Source organism: Chelonia mydas, chromosome 8 (genome assembly GCF_015237465.2).
Source record: "Chelonia mydas isolate rCheMyd1 chromosome 8, rCheMyd1.pri.v2, whole genome shotgun sequence".
Taxonomy (NCBI): domain Eukaryota; kingdom Metazoa; phylum Chordata; order Testudines; family Cheloniidae; genus Chelonia; species Chelonia mydas.
The window spans coordinates 106,418,390-106,437,315 of NC_057854.1; the positions used below are offsets into that span (position 1 = coordinate 106,418,390).

An 18,926-nucleotide genomic window follows, 5' to 3' on the forward strand; every position below is an offset into this window, starting at 1 on the left:
CTGTGGTTGGAAGAACTGCGGAGGAGGTTACGGCCTAAAATACCTCCGCTGTGTGGCAGGGGTGTGGAGGTCCAGCAATTTGAGGGTGGCTCTTGAGTCTTTTAGGCTATGTAGCTTTTTATCCGTCTTTTCGGAAAATAGAGTTGCACTCTCAAAAGGGAGATCTTGAATGGTCTGCTGGACCTCATATGGCAGACCTGATACCTAGAGCCAGGAGTCCCTTCTCATGGCAATCCCAGTAGACATCACCCGAGTGGCTGCTCTCTTCTCTCCGCGCCCAAGGGGTCCTGCGGTGTTTGGGGATCCTGGGTGCAAATGGTGCCATGGCCCTTGATACCAGAGCTGTATACGTCGGTGCCGAGGCTGCCAGTGCCGAAGTTGTCGAAGCCAGAACCTATGGTGTTGGGCCTGTCGGTGCCAAGGCTGTTGGTGCCAAGGACAGCAGCGCTGATACCACTGGGGCTGGCGTAGACGACGCTGGTGCCACAGGGGTTGGGATGGTGGCGTCAGTGAGCGATGCAGCTACCCCTGATCCTGCCAATGCTGATGGTGCCAGAGGTGGTACGAAAGTGGCGGAGGCCACCGCTGCCATCCTGGAATGCGACCCTTGGTTCTGACCTTGGCCTTGGTGAAAGGCCCAGGGAGTTCAAAAGGGCCACTGTGCTGGGGGCTGCCACTGCATGGGCCATGGTGCCGGGTAAGGGTGCTGGTCTCGCGATGACCCAGACCATCTACTTCTGCTCCTACGAGATCGATAGGAGTCCAACTCCAAGGTCTCCGAAAAGGAGGACCACAGAGGAGTGGTACTCTGAGGCGCCAACGGTCCACACCGAGGGCTTGGGGACCAATGAGGCTGCTGCCCCTGTTCTGGCACCGGGGAGCCGTGCACTGGGGATGGAGACCGCTGGGACATCATTGCGGGCTTTCCCCTTGACGGTGCCAGAGGAGTGACTGGTGCCCATGACCTATCCTGTCTAGGTGGGGAGAATGATGTCATGAGCTGAAGCAGCTCCCAGGCTGCCTCAAATACCTCGGGATCAACGAGAATGGTCAAGACTCAACCGCCCTTCTACGGGGGCAGGAGTTGACGCGACTGTCTCTGGGGCTGAGGTAGCGTGGCCCGACTCGGGTCTCACAACGGCTGGCTCCTTGGGTCTAGCTAGGGTGGGGTGGGGGTGAGGGGCTGTGGGGAAACGACCCCTCTCTGGCCTCCTATTATTCTGTGGCACTGGCGATTGAGACCGGTGCCTACCTGAGGCATGTGAGCCTTGAGTGGAGCCATGACAGTGCCGAGAGTCCTTGTCCTTACTTGGCACTGATCCCCGTGCCAATGGTGCTGGGGCACTGCATACCGAGGAGGAGGTACTTGGTGCCAGGTCCACCGACCCGGGGTCGGACTGGGGCCGGAGTGCCACTTCCATTAGTAGGACCTTCAGGCGTTGATCTCTATCTATCAGTGTCCTGGGGCAAAACCCCCTGCAGATCCTACAGTGATCCTTTTGATGGCTCTCTCCCAAACACTTCAAACACGAAGTGTGAGGATCGCTTCTGGGCATTTACTTGCTGCTGACCTCACAGGCTTTGAAGCCAGGAGGATGCGGCATGCCCTAGCACTGGGATAGCGCTGGAGGGGAAACCCCTCCAAAGGAAACTTAAGAACTAAGTAAAGTATCTACTAACTACTTAACACTAACTACAAAACTAATGAAGAACTATATACAGACTGCCAAATGCACTTGTCACAACAAGAGCAAGGGGAAGTTCCAGCTAACCGTCACTGGCGGTAAGAAGGAACTGAGGGGTTGGTGGATCGGTAGGGCCCTATATTGAGCGCCATGATGGCGCCACTCCAGGGGGCACCTGGACTGACCCAACGGATACTGCCAGGGGAAATATCTTCCAGCACACGCACACACCTGATTGGAATTGACATGAACAAGCATTTGAAGAAGAACTGACAGACTCATAGTTGGAAACCAGACCAGTTCACCTGTATGTTAGTTTTGCTCAAAATAGGTATTAGTCTTGTAAGAATGTATTTAGTGTTTAGAATCTACAAAAGGCTTGTAAGTTGCTGCATGCATTAATCTCACTTGTAATGTCTGTATACCATGCCATAAGAAAATATGTACTTTTTGCTTTATAACTTTGAAAATGTTTGCACTAAACTTGTGAATCCAGGCATGAAAATCATCACCCCAGCCCATCCAGGAGAACTATCAAAATTTAACCATTATAAGACAAAAACTTTGTTAATTGCCCCATCCACCCGTGGAGAAGTACATGCAGAAGGCATCTTCCCATCACTTTTTGAATGCTGGAGGAGGGAAATAAAAAGAGCGGATGTGAAGATTTTTCATCTCTTTGCTGTTTGAACTCTCACAGGGCCAGTCACCAAACTGAAGCCAGAGATCCCCAAGGGTTGTCTCCTGGGTCCACTCTGAAAGACACTTTGAATAGACAGCTCTCTACAACTCTGTCACTCTTAGGATTTAGATGGTAACTCATTGTGTGTATATGTTTGCTTGTTTTAATCTGTAAATAACTCTTATTTCTCTTTCCAAGTGAATAAACCTTTAGATAGTTTAACACAGGACTGGCTACAGGCATTGTATTTGGCATACGATATAGGATACCAATTGATCTAGGCTAAGTAAGTGGTCTCTTGGGACTGGAAGCAATCTGCATATTGTGTGATTTTTGGTGTAGGTGACCATTTATCACTAAGTCCAGTTGTATGGATGGCCAGATAGACTGGAGAGTCTAAGGGGACTGTTCTGGGACTCCATGGTAAGATTTTTATAGAGATCCAGGAGTTCACATTTGTTACTGGCTTGGTAAAATCTAATTATAGAACATACCTCAAGCTGGTTGTATCTGCCCTGTTTTTGACAGTCTGCCCCGAGGTAGGCACTCACTGTCGTGAGCCACTCAAGACAGCATGACAGGTGGGAAGTAGTTCTACTAAAACAGTAACTATAAGACAGCCCTAAATAAAAGGGCATTCGATCTGGAAGCCTTTATCAAAGAGTAATGACTAGTAAATATGTGGACTGAGTGGCAGGTAGCTACCCTACAGATTTCAGAAATAGGGACATTCTTCAAACAGGCAGCAGAGGCTTCTTGAGCTCTAAGGTGGATCTAACCTGACTAACTCAGGGCATGTCCTGATACAGATGGAGACTCAGTTAGATAATCCCTGAGTGGATATTGCCTGACCCTTAATCCTCTCTGCAAAGGCCATAAACAGTCTAGGTGTGTTCCTGCATAATTTTGTCCTGTCAATGTAAAGACACAATGGTCTTAACTATATCAAGTGTGTGAAGCTTAGCTTCCCCAAGGAAAAATGAGGCTTGGGGAAGAAACCTGGGAAATAAATACATTGGTACACATATAATTCTAAAAAAAAAAAAAAAATTTCAGCAGGAACTTGGGACCTTGAGACCTGAGAGTGATCCTGTCCTTAACAATCAGAGGCAGGAGGTCACGGCAGCATGCTGCACTGCTGGAAACAGATAAGCATGGGAAGGCTGGGGCCACCAGAGAGAAGGGAAGCCGAGGAATTCCACTCATCTAGAAATTTCAAATCAATACCAGGTTCTCAACATGGAAACTCTGGAAGATACCTCTCAAGATCCAGCAGGTCCAAGGAAACAGAGAGATGTATGGGACACATATGTGGATGGCAGCTCAGCCCAACGAGTAAGAAAATCAAGCCTGCATGCAAAGAGTTCTCCACCCATCCAAAGAAGACAGACAATTCTTGTTGGAAATTCAATACAGTACTCAGAAGAATCAAAAGAACATTCTGCAAGGGGCAGGTGGACAACTGGACAATGTGCTGTCTTCTAGGAGCCAAGACACAAGCCAACACTCTAAGATTGGATAGACTTCTGAAGTTGAGAGGCAAGGATTCACTGGTGATGGTTCATATTGGTACTAATGACACTGCATTGCGAGATATATCACAGATACTAGATGACTTCAGAGAACTCGGAAGTGTGCTGAAGAAGAATGTCCAAGCGATCATCTGAAATCCTTCCTGTTCCATGAGTGAAGAAAGACAGGAGGCAAAAGATTCCGGAAGTAAACCATTGGCTAGGTAAGTGATGGAAGGTAGAGCGTTTTGGTTTTGTGGAACATTGGTACACCTATGGGGAGAGAGGACTGTATAGTTTAGATCTCCTCCTCCTCAGCAGAAGGGGAACCAATCTCCCTGGGACAGGCTGGCTAGAGTAATCAGGATGGGGTTAAACTAATAGCAAAATGGGAAGGTAAAATGAGGGAAGACGTAAGCGCTCAATTAGCACAAAATTGAGATGTTGAGAACAGAATGAATAAAGGGACCAAAGGACATGAATAGAAGCAATTTTACAATTGCCTATGCACCAATGCTAGGAACCTGGGTAACAAACAAGAGGAACTGGATTTACAAGAAAAATTCAATCTAGCTGGTATTACTGAAAAATGGTGGGATGATTTGCATGATTGAAATGTTAAAATGAATGGTTATAACCTATTTAGGGAGGATCAACTGGGCAAAAGGGGAGGGGGAGTGGCACTTTATGTCAAGAATGGCATTACCTGTTTCTGAGTCACTGATAACTCAGAAGAAAATAATTTTGAATGCTAATGAATCAAAGTCCTAACAGAGAAAGCATAAGATGAGGTATTGATTGGTGTCTGCTACAAACCACCAAATCACAAGAAGGAACAGGATGACTGCCTCCTTACACATATATCTATAAGGTGTAGGGAAAAAATGTTTGATCATGAGGGACTTCAATTTGAGTGACGCATGCTGGAGGTCTCATGCTGCCATATTATAACATCCTTGGAATTTCTAGACATTATAGATGACAATTTCCTAACTCAAAAAGTGTTGCCGCCAACACAGGGGAATTCTTTATTAGACCTTGTCCTAACAGATAAAGAGGAACTGATCACGGAACTAAGAATTAATGGTAGGTTAGGTACAAGTGGTCATGATCACATTTATAATTTGCAAGCAGAATAAAGTCCAGACCAATAATATATTTACTCAGTGCTTTGAGAGGGCCAATTTCACAAAGCTGGAAACAATTATGAGCCAAGTCAGCCAGAAGGAAGAATTTAATAAGAAAAATGTGAATCATAATTGGGAATCATTTAGACCGCTTACTAGATGAAAAAGGCTGTGCTGATTAAAAAAACCAGTCTGGTTTAGAGGAGAAGTGAAGGCACCTATAAAAATAACAAAATAATATATAGCAAAAGGAAGAAAGGGGAAATTGATAGTAATGAAATAAGGCGTAAGGATAATTAACCACTGGAACAATTTAACAAGGGTCATGGTGGATTCTCCATCACTCTTAATCTATTTCGGGGAAGTTTTATTGCCTGTGTTATACAGGAGGTCAGATTAGATGATCTGAAGTGGTTCGGGACTATTTAGAAAAGCTGGATGAGCACAAGTCCATGGGGCCGGATGCGTTGCATCCGAGAGTGCTAAAGGAGTTGGCTGATGTGACTGCAGAGCTATTGGCCATTATCTTTGAAAACTCATGGCGATCGGGGGAGGTCCCAGATGACTGGAAAAAGGCTAATGTAGTGCCCATCTTTAAAAAAGGGAAGAAGGAGGATCCTGGGAACTACAGGCCAGTCAGCCTCACATCAGTCCCTGGAAAAATCATGGAGCAGGTCCTCAAGGAATCAATTCTGAAGCACTTAGAGGAGAGGAAAGTGATGAGGAACAGTCAGCATGGATTCACCAAGGGCAAGTCATGCCTGACTAATCTAATTGCCTTCTATGACGAGATAACTGGCTCTGTGGATGAAGGGAAAGCAGTGGACGTGTTGTTCCTTGACTTTAGCAAAGCTTTTGACACGGTCTCCCACAGTATTCTTGCCAGCAAGTTAAAGAAGTATGGGCTGGATGAATGGAAGATAAGGTGGATAGAAAGCTGGCTAGATTGTCAGGCTCAATGGGTAGCGATCAATGGCTCCATGTCTAGTTGGCAGCCGGTATCAAGTGGAGTGCCCCAGGGGTCGGTCCTGGGGCCGGTTTTGTTCAATATCTTCATAAATGATCTGGAGGATGGTGTGGATTGCACCCTCAGCAAGTTTGCAGATGACACTAAACTGGGAGGAGTGGTAGATACGCTGGAGGGTAGGGATAGGATACAGAGGGCCCTAGGCAAATTTGGAGGATTGGGCCAAAAGAAATCTGATGAGGTTCAACAAGCACAAGTGCAGAGTCCTGCACTTAGGACGGAAGAATCCCATGCACCACTACAGACTAGGGACCGAATGGCTCGGCAGCAGTTCTGCAGAAAAGGACCTAGGGGTTACAGAGGACGAGAAGTTGGATATGAGTCAACAGTGTGCCCTTGTTGCCAAGAAGGCCAATGGCATTTTGGGATGTATAAATAGGGGCATAGCGAGCAGATCGAGGGACGTGATCGTTCCCCTCTATTCGACATTGGTGAGGCCTCATCTGGAGTACTGTGTCCAGTTTTGGGCCCCACACTACAAGAAGGATGTGGAAAAATTGGAAAGAGTCCAGCGGAGGGCAACAAAAATGATTAGGGGGACTGGAACACATGACTTATCAGGAGAGGCTGAGGGAACTGGGGATGTTTAGTCTTCAGAAGAGAAGAATGAGGGGGGATTTGATAGCTGCTTTCAACTACCTGAAAGGGGGTTCCAAAGAGGATGGCTCTAGACTGTTCTCAGTGGTAGCAGATGACAGAATGAGAAATAATGGTCTCAATTTGCAGTGGGAGAGGTTTAGGTTGGATATTAGGAAAAAGTTTTTCACTAGGAGGGTGGTGAAACACTGGAATGCGTTACCTAGGGAGATGGTGGAATCTCCTTCCCTAGAAGTTTTTAAGGTCAGGCTTGACAAAGCCCCGGCTGAGATGATTTAGTTGGGGATTGGTCCTGCTTTGAGCAGGGGGTTGGACTAGATGACCTCCTGAGGTCCCTTCCAACCCTGATATTCTATGATTCTATGATCACAGTGGTCCCTTCTGGCCTGGAAATCCTTGCGAGGCAGAACCAAGACCGCCCGTCCTGGGCTATCCTTCCATCCCACTCACTCAGAAAGTGATAAGTCTCTGGACTTCCTCCATGGAGAAATGGATCCTTCCAAAGTCACTTACTCTGAGGGCTTCTTCCCTGAAGTCATTACCCCAATCTGGTTCTCCCCAGGCTGGATCCTTATTCCCAGTCTCCCTTCAGGCTATTTGCTTGGAGGCTAGCTTTTTCCCAAGCCTGTCATAGGAGACTGCTTCCCCCCTGCTATCCTTTCCTTTCAGGCCCAGTCACAAGAAACAACCTCCCTCCTACAGCTTTCCTCCCCATCTTATTTCTCCCACCCCTTTATGGAAATCGTCCAACTCTCCCACAGCTGCGTCTGTTAATTGAATGGAGCCACCTGATTGCCAGCCAATCAGGATCAGCTGGGAGGTAACACATCTTTCACAGGTGAAACTGAGACCAACTCCCCTCAAAGGACCAGCCAGCCTGTGACACCCATACATAGCAACATGTACATATTTTAAAAATCCTACCAAAACAAAACATTCCATTGCACACACTTCCTGCCCCCACAGGGAAAAGATGACAGATGTTAGTCATGTTGCTTAACACACTACTGGAAGGCATTCAGATACTACACTGATGAACGCAACATAAGAACCTATGTAGATTACAACAGGCTTCTCTGGTGCCAAGACAGACTTCAGTATGAAGGAAGCCACAGTTACAGCACTATCCAGAGGCAGCAACAAAGTCCAGGCACAGAGGGAACCCCAGGATCAGCAGACTCTGAGGATGAAGCAAGCCATTCCTGCACAAGAATAGCTAGAGCCAGGCTGCAGAAGATCCTCTGACTTGGGGCCGAATGAAGATGCTGATCCTGTCATCAAAGACTTCCATTTCCCAATTTTAGGGGACTTGGAAGCTGATGAAGACCAACTGATTTTCTACATAGGAATGCAGCCTTGTCCCAATGATCTAGCTTGTAAGGCCTTCTACATAAGGAAGGCCAAAAGCAGAGTATGTCTGTCCTTTCAGGCCCAAGACATAAAGGCCTGATACAGTGAAAATTGGTCCAGATAAACAGACTTCTGTGTGGTACATAAATTAGTGAATATGTGGGCTAGGAAACACACCACATATACCCAGTCTTTTGCTCTGAGTTGGACATGACCAGTCAGAATCATCCTAAGAACTGGAATCCCCAATAGCACAGGATCTAGTAAGACTACCTATATCTAATACAGCTTTAAATAATAAGCAAAAACTCCGGTGGAAAAAACCAAAGATCTGCAATTAACTGAGAAAAGAAAGGAACTGAGGTGGTTGGGAATGCATGCCCTCCTCATAACCTTGGCTCTGAATGTTTATACAGTCCCAGAGACCACAGGTTTCTTAGAAGGTTCCTGAAACTCGATGATGTCATGGAGGCCAATCCCAAAAGTGGGACTATGCAGAGGCTACCTTGACGGAGAATGACTTTGTCATAAATTCTCTGTGTGACCGTGGACAAGTCACTTCCCCTTCTATAAATGCTGACCAACCTCTTATGGAACGGTGAGGATTAATGTCTATAGAGCGACTGAAAGATGAAGATGACTATAGAAGTATAGAGTATTATTATTACCTGGAGCAGATGTAAAACAAAAGGGCTCTTAAACTGAAACAGTTAAAGTCTGAGAACTGCAGCCTCTTAATTGCTTGGAGAAGCCCCTTCTGCCCCATTCACGGTCTCTCACCTACCCGGATTTCTCGGTTCTCCCTGTAACCTTCCTTCTCTTCAGTCTTCTCAAATAGTAGAACAACTCCTGGCCCAGCTGAGCATGCAAAACCTTTGGAATAAGCAGCAATGGCAGAGATTTGAGGCAAGGAAGCCTGCTGTTGGCCAACAGCTTCACAGAGCATCTCACTGGAGAGATCAGGGGAACTGGCAGTAGGAAATTCAATGAGGCTAAAACAGGAAGAAAGTTATTAAAATCAGCAACAACCAGAGAAACCCAATTTAGTCACAATTAGGGCAATATAGAAAAGCCTCCATTCATTCTTTCCCTAATAACACCTGAGGGACCTAGTTTCTTCTGTGAAGGATCTTTACGCATGAGATTGACTCTATCAGTAATGACCAGGAAGATTTACCTCTCAGATTCATGTGCCAGCTCATCCTTTTCCACCTCACTGGGACGTTCTTTGCATTCTATACTTGTCTCCCAGCGCAGATCTCCAGACTCAAAGAGAAAGAGTTTGCCTGTGTCAGTGCCGACCATAACCCTGTCCTCGGTGAGCCAGGCATGGGACAAGTAGTTCTGAGGCTCTCCCCTCTGAAAGTTGGTCTGTTTCAAGGTCCCCTCAGTGTATCTGAAAAGTTTAAAAATGCCTTTTCCAGTGATACAAACCTGGGTGTTATCCTGGGGATTGAAGCTCACCTGGAAAGCAGAAAAGAGAAAAAAGTTATTTTTACACAACTATGTTCATGCATAGTACTGTACCAATAAATAAAGAGACATGATCCCTGCCCTAAAGAGCTTACAAAATAAGATACAGGACCACAAGGAATGACAAAAAAGTCACAGAAATGTATGGGAAGGACAAAGATTACAATAGGAAGAGATAAACTGTAGTACTTGCACATCCTGCATATTCCATTTTCCTCTTTTCTGAGTTGTATGCATAGCTTTTACATATCATAATTATTTTTATTAAATTAAGAGTTTTGCTGGATTTTTACTCCCTCAGAGAGCAGAAGAGGTGACCTGCACTGAAAGGCTAACAGAAAGGAGGGGGATTTGAAGGACACAGAGGTATCTGTCCTCAATGATGAGAGTAGACAGGGAACCGTAAGGATGACAAAAGCTTTTTCCATTTGGTATATTAAATATACCACTCAACAAAACTGTGGGGTAGTGTGCTTCTTGGAGACCCTGAATGGAGAGATTATTAATTGACAGTGATACCAGGCAGAGTTTCTGAACCCCAGGAAGTGCTATTCCTGCACAATGTAGCTCTTTACTTTGCATAGTTATTGTTAATCCTGTTGAACGGTGGAGGAGCAGACAGAGATATTCCTTTGTGGAATGCTCATAGCACGGTTTACCCAGTATGGCTTAGTCTTTTGCACTGCCTCAGTTTCTCCTTCTTCCCCAGTTAATCAGACTTTACTTTGCAGTTGTCTCTCTCAATAACCCTCCCCTCTCCAGGTGTCTAGTTTACTAACAAAGTTCAAAACACAAATCTTTCCCCCAATCTTTGTACCTGGCTCACAATCCTTGGTGTAGGGTTCTTATCTTGTCTCTGTTAAAAATGTGATCTCTCCCAGGCCTTCTACTTAGGAACCCTAAAGCGTTATCACCCGCTCCCTCCCTGCCTGCCAGCCAGCCACTCTTTCTGACTGAACTCAGGCTGCTCTTATATTCCCCAGCAGGTCTGGTTTCCAGTTATATACTCCCATCACATTACCCCTGCTGACATTCCCTTCACCTGGGAAGGTGAATTAAACTTGACACTGAAGAGGCAGAGTGCCAACCCATGAAAGGGCCAGCTCACCCTGTGATACAGAGCAATGAGTCTTCAGTCAACTCTTGCAGCACTTCAGTCCCAGAGTTCCCATGCTCCCTAATATTTCATGTTTTACACAAGCTTGCTAAAGTGTTTAGGATAAGCTATATGATTCCATATTTGAAAGTTAATTTTTTGTTAGATTTTTGTAAATATTACAGATGCCAGGGTAATTCTGAAACATAGTTTTATTGAACACCCTTGCAAAATGTATTATTTATTCATTATTATTATTATTATTATTTATTTTATTATTAACAACACCGTAGGTATGCATGACTGTACATGCCAATTAAAATCTGGCAGGATCCATCATGGATCAAATTGTAAGACTGATGCCCAAATCGGCAAAAACAGATGGAGAGAAAATAACAAAAAAAGAAGCTGCAGGTCAGTGAAGGATGAGATTTATGCAGAATACAATCCTACTATTACTTTGTGTTGTGGTGTAACAATCACATTAGTTCCATTTTCTTGTTTCTGAATTTTTAAAAATATTTGTATTGCATTTACTTTTCAAAATTTTTTCATACGCAACTAGATCAGGGGTGGGAAAACTTTTTGGCCCGAGGGCCACATCTGGATATGGAAATTGTATGGTGGGCCATGCATGCTCTATGGGGTGTATCATGGGGGAGCTCTATTAGTGATGTTACCAAGGTGGAGGGAGAGGGGACTCTGGGGGTGTGGCATGGGGGGGGCTCTACAGGGGTGCTACCAGGGACTCCTAGGGGCCCTGCTGGCAGTGACACCAAGGTGGCCGTACCCAGCACCGCCATGGGCCGAGGCACCCTAGGTGGGACGGGTGCGGTCCCTGGGCAGTTTCGAGGCTCTTGAGGGTGGGGCAGTAGGAAACCAGGAGAGGATTGGGCGCGCTGCCACATGGGGGTAGGGGGCTGCCACGTAGGGGCTGGTTCCCATCCCGGAAACAGTGCGGTGAAGTCGTGCCTGCACAGTGCGGCTCTGCGTGCTGGAAGATGGTGCTCATCAAGGAAATTGTGAGTCAGGGGCTGGGGAGTGCTGGGTGGGCAGAGCGGGGCAAGCCCCCGACCCCACTTCCCAGCGGGAGCTAGAGGACTGGATAAAAACGTCGGACGGGCCGCAAGCGGCCCGCAGGCCATAGTTTGCCCACCCCTGAACTAGATAGTTCATCTGTTCTCCGCTAAGGTCAATATACAGGAACATACCTGGCTCATTTACACTCATGTACACTCCAGAGAGTGTACAGAGCATTTTAAATCATGAAATTTTTAATCATGAATAAAATCAGCAAACAGGAATATAAGAACATAAGAATGGCCCTATTGGGTCAGACCAAAGGTCCATCTAGCCCAGTATCCTGTCTTCTGACAGTCGCCAGTGCCAGGTGCCCCAGAGGGACCGAACAGAACAGGTAATGATCAAGTGATCCATCCCCAGTCGCTCATTCCCAGCTTCTGGCAAATAGAGGCTAGGGACACCATTTGTGCCCATCCTGGCTAATAGCCATTGATGGACGTATCCTTCATGAATGTATCTAGTTCTTTTTTGAACCCTGTTATGGTCTTTTTTGAACCCTGTTACGGTTCAGGAACCTGATTTAAATAATCAGTTTTAATCTTGTATTGAATTTGTACTTTTTATTGATTCTCATTGGTTGATAACCATTAAACCATGTTACTTTGCAACTAAATATACCCTTACACTAAATTTGGTACTTCTTTTTGCTAATCAGAACAATACCCTATAACTATCTCTATCAACATTTAAGTAGTTTCAAAAAGTGTGAGAGCTATGGCCCCTCTGCCCCGCCCTCCGGTTCAGGCGCCACTGCTGTAAGATATGAATACATCATCCTGCTTCTTTCCAAATACATAACAGAAATATTAATTGAATACTTCTGCCTGTTCTGCATAATGATTGACAGTTTCACTAGTTGTCTAGTACTAGACATAAACCATTGCTAAGATTTAGCTTAGCTGATAACTTTAGCTTTCCTTATCAATTGCCTGCATTTCCTAATTTCAGATTTGTACTCATTGCTCTAAACTGCTCCATTTTTCCAACAATTATATATCTCTATGTAAATTTATATTTCATTGCTGTTTTCTCTTATCCTCTTTTTTAAACTTATTTCATTATTGTAGCATGAGGATATGGGGGCATCTTATACAGCATTTTTTAAACCTCCCAATTATCATTCACATTTTTATGCTTACATTTTCCCTTCCACTCAGTTTTTCCCATGGTTGTTTTCAGATTTGAGAAATTGGCAATTTTAAAGCACTAAGTATATATATATATTGCTGGCTAGGATTGAATTGTTTACACATAACCAATGAAATTAGATAGTAATCACCTGCAGCAAGGCAACCATCAATTTTTATGACAGTGATTAGTTCATCTTTATCCATCAGAATGAGGTCTAATATAAAATTACTTTTTTGTGTTAGAAAGCCAGCATCTATTATTTTTAGAACTCCAAGAACGTTTCACTAGAGGTAAAACGAGACCTCCAGCATGTCCTCCAGCCTGAAATTCCCCATGACAATGCATTTTTTCTTTCTAACATTATAGATAAATGTTTAAGGAGCTGCTTATCCTGTTCCCTTGTCTGATGTGGTCTCTATAACAAATCCCCACCATATTCCATATTGTGATTTAATCAGTTAGAACATTTATCCATAAGCCTTCCAGGTCCTGTTCTTCTGAAATGTCAATAACTCTAAAGCAGGTAATTGGATCTTTGATGAAGAGTACCACCACCCCCTTCTGTCCACTTTATCTTTCCTAATTATAGACTATCACTATTTTATGGAATTTTATGTTAGTTTTTCCCCTTGCTTGGAGGCTTACATGTGGGACATACGAGATGATTGTTTGAGGCTTTTGTTTCTAGTTAGTTTTTTCCTTTTGGGTTTTTACCCCTCTCTGACATGGTCTGAGTGGTTCCCCTACTGTTCTGACAACTGATTTATTACTTTATTATTTACAAAATTTTAAAAAACAAATTATAGCGACATTTTCAGGAGAAGAAGGTGTTGCCTAACCTCAGTTATCACAGAGAAAGTTAGCTTATGTAAACTATACATTATCTGGTGTAGAATGTTTCTATTCTCATCTGTCCCAGGATGTCACCCAGTTAGGTGAAAGTAGTGGTGGTGTGTTCATACAGGGACAACTGGAAGAAACAGTTTATTTTACAGGACAGTGATTTTGCTATGCTTATGCACTCTAACAGAGGTTACCAGAAGAGGGGGTTCCAGTTATAGGACAGCGTTTTTTCTCTGCCCAGGCAATTCCTCCAATGTTACCTGATAGACAGGGTTGTTCTGGATGTCAGCTTTGACAATTGCCATCGTTCTCTGCTTCTCCCACATCCAATAGGCAAGATTTGACTCAGGGGGTCCAGTCTGGGCCACCAAATACTTAGAATCAGGAGAAAAGGCTAGGCTGACAAATTCCTGAACAGGGAAGTCAAAGACACTAAGTACTTTCCGCTTTTTACATGGGACAGATGATAATTCATAAATTGTGATAGTGGGTTTCTCTTGCACTGTCTCAGAGATGGCCAGGTAGCGTCGACTTGGACTCATGGCCAATGCTAACATCCCCTGGCTCTTCTCAGATCCTGTCAAGCAGAGAGAGACAGAGAGAGAGATACAAACAGAGACTCTATTAACCCAATTGGGAGGGAAGATGTTGTTGTGCATGAAGTCAAATGTGCATAATTAAATGCCTCACAATATATTAGCGTGCTAAGATTTCATAGATAAACATTCAAAAATCAGGAAATATCAGAGTTAAGGTTGCCCATGCAAAATCTGCCTCTTGTGCGTATGCAACACTGACAGACGGTTGTTGGTGGACGGGATTGAACCTGGAACTTTGGAGCTAAATGCAATGAGCCTCTACTGCATGAGCTAAAAGCCATACGGCTCTTAGCTAAGGCTGTAGAGCAGACTCATTAATCTCTCTCTCTAAGTGTTCTCGGTGCCACTAGAGGGGACAGAACACTACCCCCAAGAGGTGTGTGGGTTACACATATACATGGAGGCTATGTCTACACTTGTGACCTACATGCCTACAAGTGCACTGTTGTGCCATCACCCCTCTATTATCCACATCTGAATTCTTGAATCATGTGTGAGAAAGCTAGCACACATGAAGGATGGGTTATGCACACGATTCCACAGTGGCATGGTCCCATATTCCTGCTACACTACAGCGTGGATGAGCATAAGGGATGTGTTACAGTTTCAGAAGTCCGCCAGGCCCATTCCCCTAATGCATTGAAGCCTTTCTTGCCTAACCCTTACTCAGTGTATAAAGATCCAGGGCCCTCTGTTAACATGGACCATGTTCCCAGAGTAGCTGCCCGGTCCACCAAGCACATCCAGGTGCTCATCAAACTGTGGTCAGAGTATAACATACTCCACAACTTCATCTGGAGCAGCTAGAAGATTCCCCTGTACCAGAAAATTTCGTGGAAGCTGGAGGAGGTGGGCATTCACTAGACTCCATTCCTGAGGCTCCTGTACTGGACGGTGAAGGACTCGAACAGTCACTTGATGAGGGACCCTTGTGCACACCAGATGCTCTCCAGGGCTCCCAGTGCAGAGCCTGAAATGGCTCATGACTCCCAGGGTGAGGAGACAGCAGGGACCTCAGAGGAAGCATAGGAGACCCAGAAGAAGAGGATCAAGGGATTTTAAACCTCTTCCTCATGGAGCCAATAGAACAAACCCCACCCCCCAAGCCGAAGAGCCAAAGGAGGACCCCAACCTGCAGCAGGAATCAGAATACAAGGCTGGTAAGTTTTACAACAGACCCCCACCCTCCCTGACAATAACTCCTCTTGCTCTGGTGCTACATGCCTGAAACTGCCTGGGAAGAAGGATAAAGGAGTTTGAGGCGCAAGTGGTGTTCTCGTCCATCCTCTCCATGGAAGGAAAAGGCCGGGGTAGGGACCGTCGAATCATGGAAGTCAACGAATGGCTACGCAGGTGGTGTCGGAGAGAAGGCTTTGGGTTCTTTGACCATGGGATGGTGTTCCATGAAGGAGGAGTGCTGGGCAGAGATGGGCTCCATCTAACGAAGAGAGGGAAGAGCATCTTTGCGAGCAGGCTGGCTAACCTAGTGAGGAGGGCTTTAAACTAGGTTCACCGGGGGAAGGAGACCAAAGCCCTGAGGTAAGTGGGAAAGCGGGATACCGGGAGGAAGCACAGGCAGGAACATCTGTGAGGGGAGGGCTCCTACCTCATACTGAGAATGAGGGGCGATCAGCAGGTTATCTCAAGTGCCTATATACAAATGCACAAAGCCTTGGAAACAAGCAGGGAGAACTGGAGGTCCTGGTGATGTCAAGGAATTATGACGTGACTGGAATAACAGAGACTTGGTGGGACAACTCACATGACTGGAGTACTGTCATGGATGGTTATAAACTGTTCAGGAAGGACAGGCAGGGCAGAAAAGGTGGGGGAGTAGCACTGTATGTAAGGGAGCAGTATGACTGCTCAGAGCTCCGGTATGAAACTGCAGAAAAACCTGAGTGTCTCTGGATTAAGTTTAGAAGCGTGAGCAACAAGGGTGATGTAGTGGTGGGTGTCTGCTATAGACCACCGGACCAGGGGGATGAGGTGGATGAGGCTTTCTTCCGGCAACTTGCAGAAGCTACTAGATCACACGCCTTGGTTCTCATGGGCGACTTTAATCTTTCTGATATCTGCTGGGAGAGCACTACAGCGGTGCATAGACAATCCAGGAAGTTTTTGGAAAATGTAGGGGACAATTTCCTGGTGCAAGTGCCAGAGGAGCCAACTGGGGGGGAGCTTTTCTTGACCTGCTGCTCACAAACCGGGAAGAATTAGTGGGAGAAGAAAGAGTGGATGGGAAACTGGGAGGCAGTGACCATGAGTTGGTTGAGTTCAGGATCCTGACACAGGGAAGAAAGGTAAGCAGCAGAATACGGACCCTGGACTTCAGGAAAGCAGACTTCGACTCCCTCAGGGAGCGGATGGGTAGGATCCCCTGGGGGACTAACATGAAGGGGAAAGGAGTCCAGGAGAGCTGGCTGTATTTCAAGGAATCCCTATTGAGGTTACAGGGACAAACCATCCCGATGTGTCGAAAGAATAGTAAATATGGCAGGCGACCAGCTTGACTTAACGGTGAAATCCTTGCGGATCTTAAACATAAAAAAGAAGCTTACAAGAAGTGGAAGATTGGACAAATGACCAGGGAAGAGTATAAAAATATTGCTCGGGCATGTAGGAATGAAAGCAGGAGAGCCAAATCACACCTGGAGCTGCAGCTAGCAAGAGATGTTAAGAGTAACAAGAAGGGTTTCTTCAGGTATGTTAGCAACAAGAAGAAAGTCAAGGGAAGTGTGGGCCCCTTACTGAATGAGGGAGGCAACCTAGTGACAGAGGATGTGGAAAAAGCTAATGTACTCAATGCTTTTTTTGCCTCTGTCTTCACGAACAAGGTCAGCTCCCAGACTGCTGCGCTGGGCATCACAGCATGGGGAGTAGGTGGCCAGCCCTCTGTGGAGAAAGAAGTGGTTAGGGACTATTTAGAAAAGCTGGATGTGCACAAGTCCATGGGGCCGGACGCGTGGCATCCAAGAGTGCTAAAGGAATTGGCGACTGTGATTGCAGAGCCATTGGCCATTATCTTTGAAAACTCATGGTGAACGGGGGAAGTCCTGGATGACTGGAAAAAGGCTAATGTAGTGCCAAACTTTAAAAAAGGGAAGAAGGAGGATCCTGGGAACTACAGGCCAGTCAGTCTCACCTCAGTCCTTGGAAAAATCATGGAGCAGGTCCTCAAGGAATCAATCCTGAAGCACTTACACGAGAGGAAAGTGAGCAGGAACAGTCAGCATGGATTCACCAAGGGAAAGTCATGTCTGACTAATCTAATCTCCTTCTATGATGAGATTACTGGTTCTGTGGATGAAGGGAAAGAAGTGGATGTATTGTTTCTTGACTTTAGCAAAGCTTTTGACACGGTCTCCCACAGTATTCTTGTCAGCAAGTTAAAGAAGTATGGGCTGGATGAATGCACTATAAGGTGGGTAGAAAGTTGGCTAGATTGTCGGGCTCAATCGGTAGTGACCAATGGCTCCATGTCTAGTTGGCAGCTGGTATCAAGTGGAGTGCCCCACGGGTCGGTCCTGGGGCCAGTTTTGTTCAATATCTTCATAAATGATCTGGAGGATGGTGTGGATTGCACTCTCAGCAAATTTGCGGATGATACTAAACTAGGAGGAGTGGTAGATACGCTGGAGGGCAGGGATAGGATACAGAGGGACCTAGACAAATTGGAGGATTGGGCCAAAAGAAATCTGATGAGGTTCAACAAGGATAAGTGCAGGGTCCTGCACTTAGGATGGAAGAATCCAATGCACCGCTACAGACTAGGGACCGAATGGCTAGGCAGCAGTTCTGCGGAAAAGGACCTAGGGGTGACAGTGGACTAGAAGCTGGATATGAGTCAACAGTGTGCCCTTGTTGCCAAGAAGGCCAATGGCATTTTGGAATGTATAAGTAGGGGCATAGCCAGCAGACTGAGGGACGTGATCGTTCCCCTCTATTCGACATTGGTGAGGCCTCATCTGGAGTACTGTGTCCAGGTTTGGGCCCCACACTACAAGAAGGATGTGGAAAAATTGGAGAGAATCCAGCGAAGGGCAACAAAAATGATTAGGGGTCTGGAACACATGACTTATGAGGAGAGGCTGAGGGAACTGGGATTGTTTAGTCTGCAGAAGAGAAGAATGAGGGGGGATTTGATAAATGCTTTCAACTACCTGAGAGGTGGTTCCAAAGAGGATGGTTCTAGACTATTCTCAGTGGTAGAAGAGGACAGGACAAGGAGTAATGGTCTCAAGTTGCAGTGGGGGAGGTTTAGGTTGGATATTAGGAAAAAGTTTTTCACTAGGAGGGTGGTGAAACACTGGAATGCGTTACCTAGGGAGGTGGTAGAATCTCCTTCCTTAGAAGTTTTTAAGGTCAAGCTTGACAAAGCCCTGGCTGGGATGATTTAATTGGGGATTGGTCCAACCCTGATATTCTTTGATTCTATGAAACTCAGTCCCCACAGTGTGTCACCCTGAAAGCAAGACAGGGCAATAAAGCAATGATTTTATTGAAATTCCATTAACCACTTCTACAAATTTAGCTGAAGCTATACCAAAGATTATTAATAAACTGTCATTATAATCTGTGTCTGTTCACTTCTCAGCCAGCATGCTGTCAGTGATAGTCCTGGGCCATGTGGACCAGGTGAAAGGAAGGAAAGATCTGGGTTTGGAAAGGGCCCATTGGGGATAGGACAGTTGTAGAAAACATGGTTGTTCAAAGATTAAA

General features: G+C 45.6%; 1 protein-coding gene across 2 annotated transcripts in view; it reads right to left on the reverse strand.

The window, feature by feature from the left end:
• CFAP57 (cilia and flagella associated protein 57) overlaps nt 1–18,926 on the reverse strand; it is a 127,059-nt gene that overhangs the window by 99,268 nt on the left and 8,865 nt on the right. Inside the window, exons 3-5 of one of the 2 annotated variants that reach the window (XM_037908028.2) lie at nt 13,866–14,182; nt 9,157–9,443; nt 8,764–8,971 (exon numbers count right to left, since the gene is read on the reverse strand). In XM_037908028.2, the coding sequence (XP_037763956.1) occupies nt 8,764–8,971; nt 9,157–9,443; nt 13,866–14,182 (812 nt within the window). The remainder of the gene's footprint in view (nt 1–8,763; nt 8,972–9,156; nt 9,444–13,865; nt 14,183–18,926) is intronic. The other variant, XM_043521515.1, reaches the window with a different exon arrangement.